Source organism: Corythoichthys intestinalis, chromosome 7, assembly GCF_030265065.1.
Source record: "Corythoichthys intestinalis isolate RoL2023-P3 chromosome 7, ASM3026506v1, whole genome shotgun sequence".
Classification (NCBI taxonomy): domain Eukaryota; kingdom Metazoa; phylum Chordata; class Actinopteri; order Syngnathiformes; family Syngnathidae; genus Corythoichthys; species Corythoichthys intestinalis.
In genome coordinates this window covers 49,973,387-49,982,325 of record NC_080401.1, presented here as the reverse complement: position 1 = coordinate 49,982,325, position 8,939 = coordinate 49,973,387, and the positions used below count along the sequence as shown (strand labels likewise).

The window sequence follows — 8,939 nt, the reverse complement described above, 5'->3', positions numbered from 1 at the left end:
TAAATACTAAGACGAAACCAAGTTAAATCAGTGAATATGAAGACAAGAAGGAAGTGCTGTGCTGAAATTCTTTATTGTAATTTTCTGACAAATGGAGGCCTGGTACGACAAACGTCAAACTTAAGTACTTATTTTGAACTTTTAAAACGGGGAGCCTTTTTTTTTTTTAACGTCCGATGGGAGTCAAGTTTACCTTCCAATCAGAGCTTCTGGGCGATTGGCCGAATTCTATTTTACCAATCGTGGTAATAAAACAATGAAATACGTTGAACTTTTTAATACTGAACTGAGATTCTGCATGGCGAACCAGACTTCCAGCCTTACCAGCCATAACGTTCATTTTGGAGGGGCCAAGGGGGTGCACCTCTGTTAAAAAAACTAAAAGTGTCGGCCCCACCGTGAATAAAAAGCGCCCGGAAAAAGAAACAAAATCTGATGGCGAGTGATGGAAATCCTTCCCCCGCACACTTGAACGAATGGGGTGGTCGGCTTAAGTGCCATTTGAACCGGCTTCCTCCGAGGTACTCGGCCACGGTTCCGAGCTCCGCCGGCTGAGCGTGGGCCGCCACATGCTCCAGGGGTTGTACGTGCGGCCCACGTCGGCCGGGGAGGGCTGCAAGGGCACCGGACTGCACACCAGGTTTTCCGTCAGCATGTGAGAATTGGCGGCGGGAGAGTAGGGACGCAGCGATGACTCTGTGCTCGCCGACCAAATGGAGTTGCCGAAGGTAGAGCCGGGCGACCACGGGTTGTGGCTGCTTCCAAGGAGTGACTGCCACATAAAAAAAAAAAAACATATTACTTACTGTGTCGCCAAAGCGGAGGTACGAAGCGTCTTACTGAGGTGGGCGCGGTGGGCGAGCTGGAACTGGTGGGCCAGGAGTGCAGGGGGTCCGTGCTGGGGATGTCCCAGATGGATGATGGCACCGTGTTGAAGTCGGGCCAGTTCGACTCTGGCTCAGATGGCTTCTGGATGCTTATTTCGCTGAACACTAAGTACCCAGAAAAATACCATTTAGCCTATGGGTGACTCAAACCTAATTGGATATGGCCTGCACAAGAAGCTTGAATTCATCCTATATTTATGTTTCTCAACTTTAACACTAGATTATCTATTAGCTCAGGGTACTCCAATGAGATCATTTGAGCCATCTTGGTTGCTGTGACATATTTATGTCACAATGCTGTTGCCCTAGTGTGCACTTCCTGTGGGTGTGGTATTACAGTATAAAAGGAATCTCTGTGATGTTTCGGTGACATATATGCTGAGAAGCACACTGAATAAGGAAGTGTTGTTCCATGCAAGTCTCATGCCCATAGTTAGTGGCCAGAGGTAGCCATCATGAAATCAACCACATCGGAAAAGGCAATTGAGAAGTTAGGGGAGATGTTTAGTCGTTTCGGAGCCCCTGCACAACTCGTGTCAGACAACGAGCCCCAATTTGTGTCAAAAGAAATGGTTGAATTCCTGCAAGCCAATGGGGTTCAACTAGAGATGTCCCGATCGATCGGGCCGATCACGTCATTTTCAAAGTATCGGAATCGGCAAAAAAATATCGGCCATGCCTTTTTTTAATATATATATTTTATTTGATTAAATCGTTTTCTAATTGTATTTAAAGTTACAGACATAATATGTTACACTCATCCAGAGTCTTTAGTTTAGGCTTAAGGTAGGGTTATCAAATTTATCCCGATAACGGCAGTAATTTATTTATTTTAAATGTATCACGTTAAATATTTAACGCAATTAATCCATGCGTTGCACAACCCACTCATGCATTGTCGCGCTCCATCTGTAATGGCGCCGTTTTGCCTATAAAGAGAGCTAAAAGGCAGCGTAAAATGAGTAGAGTGAATTTTGGCAGCCTTTGGAGCCTTATTTTAATTAGCTAAAGCCTTACAATCCCTCTTCCTACGATTAGAAATATCATGGAAAGCAATGTGGAGAAGCAAGGTAGCAATTGATCTCTTTCTTAACACCTTATGTTATTTCTCAACGCAGAGAAAATATATGAATTGGTAGCACTACGCACAGTCATGGTTCCACTTCCCATCATGCATTTGGGTTGAATGGCTGCAGTATCATTTACTGAAAGCTCAACAAATACACTACATGGCAATATTTAGTCACAATATACAAAGTCACAAGTGTCTATCCGTGGATCCCTCTCACAGAAAGAATGTTAATAATGTAAATGCCATCTTGAGGATTTATTGTCATAATAAACAAATACAGTACTTATGTACTGTATGTTGAATGTATATATTCGTCCGAGTTTTATTCATTTTTTTCTTAATGCATTGCCAAAATGTATATGATCGGGGAAAATTATCGGGAATGATTGGAATTGAATCGGGAGCAAAAAAAGCAATCGGATCGGGAAATATCGAGATCGGCAGATAATCAAACTAAAACGATCGGGATCGGATCGGGAGCTCCCTATCACTCGGCAACCAAAGGCTTGGCAGAGAGGTTTGTGCAGACCCTCAAACATGCTCTCAAAGCATCACAAGGGCAAAGTACACTCCATCAGAGACTACACGAATTTCTCCTCAAATACCGAACATCTGTGCATGCAACTACCAAGGTATCGCCAGCGAGCCTAATGTTTTCTCAAGAGATACGAACTGGCATGGATCTTCTGAAACCACCAACCCTGAGAGAGATTGTTCAAATGGATCACAAAAACAAGTCAAGTACAGAGACCTGCATTCCAAGAACCGAGTTTTTGCACCTGGTGACTCTGTTATGGCCCGGAGTTATCAGAGTAAGGAAAAGTGGGCCCCTGCCACCAACATTGCTCAAACTGGGCCTGTTTCATACACAGTTCAGACAGCTGATGGGTGTTTGGCGTCGCCATGTGGTTCAATTGTTGGGAACACCAGACACTACTCCAGAACTGTCTATTGATTGTGATGATGCTAGCAGTGTAATCATACCAAAAATGCCTAGCTTACCGGATGTGTCAAACCCAAACAATCCTGCTGTAATTGTGTCTAATTCAACCAATGCACAAACGGAACCTGAAACGGTATCGGAACCTGTTTCCGCAAGTGGAAAATCGGAAGTGACTGTTGAACGTCGTTATCCTGCACGCGACAGGCGACCCTGATAGATTGGATTTATAAGTAATGGGGGAAAAACAGGAGGTATTTTTGTGTTTTATTTCTGGGACATGTTATGTAAGGGGGGAGGAGATGTGACATTTATGTCACGATGCTGTTGCCATAGTGTGCACTTCCTGTTGGTTTGGTATCAGAGAATAAAAGGAATCTCTGTGATGTTTCGGTGACATATATGCTGAGAAGCACACTGAATAAAGAAGTGTTGTTCCATGCAAGTCTCGGCCTTACATGTACTTAGATTAAGGAAGTACATAACAGTTGCGATTTTGTTTTTTGCTGCCATCGCTGTACATTTTGTGTTCTGCAAAGTCTTTCAGTAGTTTTAGTGTACATATAGCTTCCATTGAGCGATCATGTTTCACTGCCGTTGACAGCAACAGCCATTGAATGAGGGCCAGCAGTGATTGGCTCGAATCAGTCAAATTGGATGTCTATCACAGTCATTGGAAGCCAATGACTTGATACTTAAAAGTTTTTAAAAACGAATCAGGGGCATCCCCTTTGTTAGCGATCAATTTAATTTGGTATATATTTGAATCAGACCTCCCTGTCAAAATGGATTGGACAGCTATCACCGTCAACGACAGCCAATAAGAGGCTCTTTGGAACAATTATGAATGATCATATTTGAGTCTTACCTTCTGTCAGGTTGAAGGAGTTGCTGGGCCCAAAAGCGGAGAAGGAGTTAGCCGAGTGGAAGCTCGGACTGCTCACCAGGTCCATGGGACTCCACAAGCCTGAGCTATACCACAAACAAACATGTTAGGATTGTTGCGCACGACTTCACGTTTGTTCTAATTGTGTTGAGTACCTGTCCGAGCTGTCACTCTCTACTGACGTCATGTGTGCCAGACTCCTTGATTGACCCTCAGACCTGCCTGGTCCAGAACCACCTGGTGGAGATATTTAAACTATTGGTGCACAAAGTCCAACCCACTAATTCTATTGATGTAAATACCGTAGTTTCCGTTTTTTTTTTTTTTTGGGGGGTGGGGGGTGGGGGGGGGGGTAAACCTCAACCATTAAAGACAATGTGGGGAAAAAATACAAAACAAAATTGAAAATCACATTGTTTGATTTTTAATTTATTTGCAAATCATGGTGGAAAATAAGTATTTGGTCAATACCAAAAGTACTTAATCTCAATACTTTGTTATGTACCCTTTGTTGGCAATAACGGAGGCCAAACGTTTTCTGTAACTCTTCACAAGCTTTTCACACACTGTTGCTGGTATTTTGGCCCATTCCTCCATGTAGATCTCCTCTAGAGCAGTGATGTTCTTGGGGCTGTCGTTGGGCAACACGGGCTTTCAACTCCCTCCGGAGATTTTCTATGGGGTTGAGATCTGGAGACTGGCAGGGCCACTCCAGGACCTTGAAATGCTTCTTACGAAGCCAATCCTTTGTTGCCCTGGCTGTGTGTTTGGGATCATTGTCATGCTGAAAGACCCAGCCACGTCTCATCTTCAATGCCCTTGCTGATGGAAGGAGATTTTCACTCAAAAACTCTCGATACATGGCCCCATTCATTCTTTCCTTTACACAGATCAGTCGTCCTGGTCCCTTTGCAGAAAAACAGCCCCAAAGCATGAGGTTTCCATCCCCATGCTTCACAGTGGGTATGGTGTTCTTCGGACGCAATTCAGTATTCTTTCTCCTCCAAACACGAGAACCTGTGTTTTTACCAAAAAGTTCTATTTTGGTTTCATCTGACCATAACACATTCTCCCAGTCCTCTTCTGGATCATCCAAATGCTCTCTAGTGAACCGCAGACGGGCCTGGACGTGTACTGGCTTCAGCAGGGGGACACGTCTGGCAGTGCAGGATTTGAGTCCCTGGCGGCGCATTGTGTTATTGATAGTTGCCTTTGTTACTGTGGTCCCAGCTTTCTGTAGGTCATTAACTAGGTCCTCCCGTGTGGTTCTGGGATTTTTGCTCACCGTTGTTGTCATCGTTTTGACACCACGATAATGATTGCTCCCACAGTTGATTTCTTTACACCAAGCGTTTTATTTTTTTATTGCAGATTCAGTCTTCCCAGCCTGTTGCAGGTCTACAATTTTGTCTCTGCTACACTTGATCTTGGTCTTGGCCATAGTGGAGTTTGGAGTGTGACTGACTGAGCTTGTGGACAGGTGTCTTTTATACCGGTAATGAGTTAAACAGGTGCCATTAATACAGGTAATGAGTGGAGCCTAGACCTCTTTGACATCCAGAAATCTTGCTTGTTTGTGGTGACCAAATACTTATTTTCCACTCTAATTTGGAAATAAATTCTTTAAAAATCAAACGATGTGATTTTCAGTTTTTTTTTTTTTCTCCACATTGTCTCTCATGGTTGAGGTTTACCCATGTTGACAATTACAGGCCTCTCTAATCTTTTCAAGTAGGAGAACTTGCACAATTGGTGGTTGACTAGATACTTGAAATCAACTCTCCCGACTAATTAAACCCCCGCTAACTTAAAGATTAGGCCTAATTATCAAAAATTCTGAACTTCCCCTTCAAAACGTATTTTATTAAAATTATTACATTTGAAGTTCTTAAAAACATTTATATTGATTTTTTTTTTAATTATACTTTGAAAAAAATTGGAAAAAACACGTAATATGTATCTCTTTTAAATGCTAAATCTGAATAAATACATTGAACACACACACAAAAATATTATTTTTCGGGTGGAGGAGCTACTTTGCGGTTTTTCTGTTATCCCGGTGGATTCTGGTCCCCATTAACTGCGAAAAACGAGGGATCACTGTAATATCCAACTAAAACAAAATATACGCTCTTACCTGGACTTTTGTCATACCCAGCAGCCACAGCAGCAAAGGTGGGGTTTCCGTTTTTACCAGGTAGCGGCGTGGTAGAACACATTTTGCTTCCTGGAGCTTTATTCGGGTTCACCTCGCTGTAATGAAGGTATGAGTTCAAACCTTGGCGTGCATAGAGTTTTGCCGTCATTTGAGCACGTTGCTCACTTATTGCTGTTGAGGACGCTGCTGTAGCTTCCGCGGGACAGTAGACTGGGGGAGGCGGGAGGTGGGGAGTAAGCTGTGGATGGTCGCTTTAGGAAGGGGTCTGCGTTTAATGTTTGAAGGGAGATCTGTTGGAGACTGTCTGCTTCTGAATTATTTGGAAACATACAAGAATTTCATAGTTTTAAGCTGTTCAGGGAAGATAAAAAAGGTAGTGACGCATACAGAGGGGATAACGAAAGACATTTAGTCACATTTAGTCAAATTTAACACAATCCTGGGAGCAAACGCACAGGTTTCTATCACATTCTTGGGATTATAAGCATGCTTTCACATGATTTTGTTTTGCTCGAATTCCAAGAAATCTGTCCTCAAGTTCCGGACAGTGTGTAAGCGCTTTAAGTTAACGTGGTCATCATGTAACTTACGGACACTGTTTTTGGAAATGGGAATGTCCCACTCGGGCAAGGCGAACTCCTTCTCGCCCTCTGAACTGCTGCTGTGACCGAGCTCCTGCATGGAACTGCTGGATAGTAATTTGCCCAGCAGAGAGGATTTACCTTCTTCCAGTTTCCCTTCCACTGTGGGAAAAATGAGGCAAACGTGTTAAGGTTGGTTAAAATAAGACAGTGGTTGGAAGGGGTAGGACTCACATTTGGGATTGGGTGATGGTTTTATCCTCGGGGGGCTGGAGAGGTGATGGGTCGGTTTGGACATGCAGCTCTTGCGCTGTTTGTTCTCCGTGAGCTCCAGGTACTGAGAATCCAGGGAACTCTCCAGGGAACTAACAATACAAATACATATCCATAAAGCTTTTTTACTATGTTTGCAATAGGGATGTCCCCATCACAAATCTTTTGAGTCGATCTGATACCTTAATTTTTGGATATGTAAGGAGGGGAGAAAAAGGCATTTGGGTGTGCTTTTTTAGCCAATTTTAACAATTTATGGGTCACTTCTAGTTGATTTGGGGTTACAGAGAAGAAAGTGGCGCAAGAATGGCCCCAAATGAATTGGAAGTGACTCAAAATCAACAGGACGTGACCTGGAAATGCCTTAAAATAAACAGAGGTGACCCCACAAGAGTGGCTGTTAATGCTTTGGTCTCAGTGATGGTGCTATATGTCCAATCCAGTCAAAATGAATCGGATGTCTAGCACCGTCAATGCCAGCCAGTGAGCTTACAGACATGATTCTAATGGAAAATTTTGGTAGCAAGCAGTTGGTTTCTTTTTTTTTTTTTTTTTTTTTTTACAGTAACAACTTTTTGGAATGAAATATCGATTCTTGGTGGGAGCATATCGATAACCTTTTGGGCTACAAAATATCGCGATATTCAAAAAATTTAAAAAAGTCCTTAGAGTATTGTATTGGAGGACACACTGCCCTCTGTTGACAGCGGTGGGTCAGGCTGGACTTTCGTCTTGTATGACTCAGGAGCAGACTCAGACGTCTGAAATGGATAAAGGATACAGTAGCTGCGCTCTGGTTTGGCCCACATAAGGCTGTAAGTTGTTTCGGCTAATACATGTTTGTGTATGCATCTGAAATTAATTTAAAGCTACAGTTTGTGGATTTACGTGCGAGCAGTTTGCTATTAGAATTGTAAATACACTAGCATTAATAGCATTTAAGCCAGTGTACTTTTGTTAGGCAAATTAGGCTAATTTAATCCACTAAATTTACATACTGATCATACTAGATGTACGTTTGAACACTGATTATTTTGTGTCAAGAATTTTATTGTTAAAATGCGTGTCAATTTGAACATAAGTGTGCATATATGTTTCAGTTTTACACGTTGTGAAAAGTGAAGGAAATAAAAAGTTTCAAAAAGCACAATTGCTTTGTTTGCCGTTCGTAATGCTGAACAATTTCACATTTAGTGAGGACAGAAAACATATTAAAAGTAAAAAATAAAGATACTGTGAGCTACAATAAGGTACTATTTATGCAATACGGTACTTAAAAAAAAAAAAAAAAAAAAAAAAAACGACGAGACAAAATGGTGGACGAGACTTTGGTGTCTTAAAGTCGAAATCGCCTAAGTCGAGTACTTCATAACCCGGGGACCACCTGTAAATTAAACCTGATCTTTTTTTACCAGATTCCCTATCACTTGATCGGATCGGGGACATCCCTAGTAGTTTTTCAACCTTGAATGGTAGAAATTGAAATCATACCTGGCTTTTTCAACTTGGACCTCCTTCTTTGCAGCTCCATGTTTCTTGGATTTAGCTTTAATAAAACAATTTGAATTTGATTCTTTTTCTTCTTCTTTTGGCAGGGCTTTCATAAAACAATAGGAATTTGAATTTGTTTCTTCTTTTGGTAGGGCTTTCATAAAACAAGTTGAGTGTGTTTCTTCTTTTGGCAGAGTTCCTGTCTTTCCTTTCTTTTTCACTGGTTCCTGGTAGGAATGGAAATAAAGTTGAATTCATACCAATAATGAGATTTGTTATGAATTATGCCTGTCGCAAAAAAACAAGGAAAGGCCTCCTAGTGGCTGTTAAGTGTCAGGTATGAAATTAATTTTTACAGGGGGTGATGGGATACCTCTTTGACTATAGTCTCAACGTCTGGATTGGATGTTTCTGTGGTGGAGGAGGAGCTGTCGTCGTTGTCGGCCAAGTTGTCTTTCAGCTCGTCGGCAGGCGTCTGAGCTGTGGAGTTTTTGAACTTCTCTTCTTTCTTCTTCTGCGCTTTTGTTTTGCCTCGTGACTTCCCTGTGGAGTGGGGGGGATCAGCCATTATGGCAACAGGGTTCGCAAAATCATTGGTAATTAAATAAGTGCATACACAGTGTAACACACACACAAACATGGGAAGCATTG

At 42.2% G+C, this 8,939-nt stretch overlaps 1 protein-coding gene across 2 annotated transcripts in view; it reads right to left on the bottom strand.

Moving 5' to 3' along the window:
- Positions 1 to 54: 54 nt before the first annotated feature.
- tmem131 (transmembrane protein 131) overlaps positions 55 to 8,939 on the bottom strand; it is a 77,347-nt gene continuing 68,462 nt past the window's right edge. For both annotated transcript variants that reach the window (XM_057840844.1, XM_057840843.1), the window contains exons 32-41: positions 8,662 to 8,831; positions 8,289 to 8,515; positions 6,759 to 6,889; positions 6,534 to 6,686; positions 6,109 to 6,253; positions 5,923 to 6,038; positions 3,941 to 4,022; positions 3,768 to 3,871; positions 841 to 992; positions 55 to 772 (exon numbers count right to left, since the gene is read on the bottom strand). In XM_057840844.1, the coding sequence (XP_057696827.1) occupies positions 491 to 772; positions 841 to 992; positions 3,768 to 3,871; positions 3,941 to 4,022; positions 5,923 to 6,038; positions 6,109 to 6,253; positions 6,534 to 6,686; positions 6,759 to 6,889; positions 8,289 to 8,515; positions 8,662 to 8,831 (1,562 nt within the window). In that variant the 3' untranslated portion in view covers positions 55 to 490. The remainder of the gene's footprint in view (positions 773 to 840; positions 993 to 3,767; positions 3,872 to 3,940; positions 4,023 to 5,922; positions 6,039 to 6,108; positions 6,254 to 6,533; positions 6,687 to 6,758; positions 6,890 to 8,288; positions 8,516 to 8,661; positions 8,832 to 8,939) is intronic.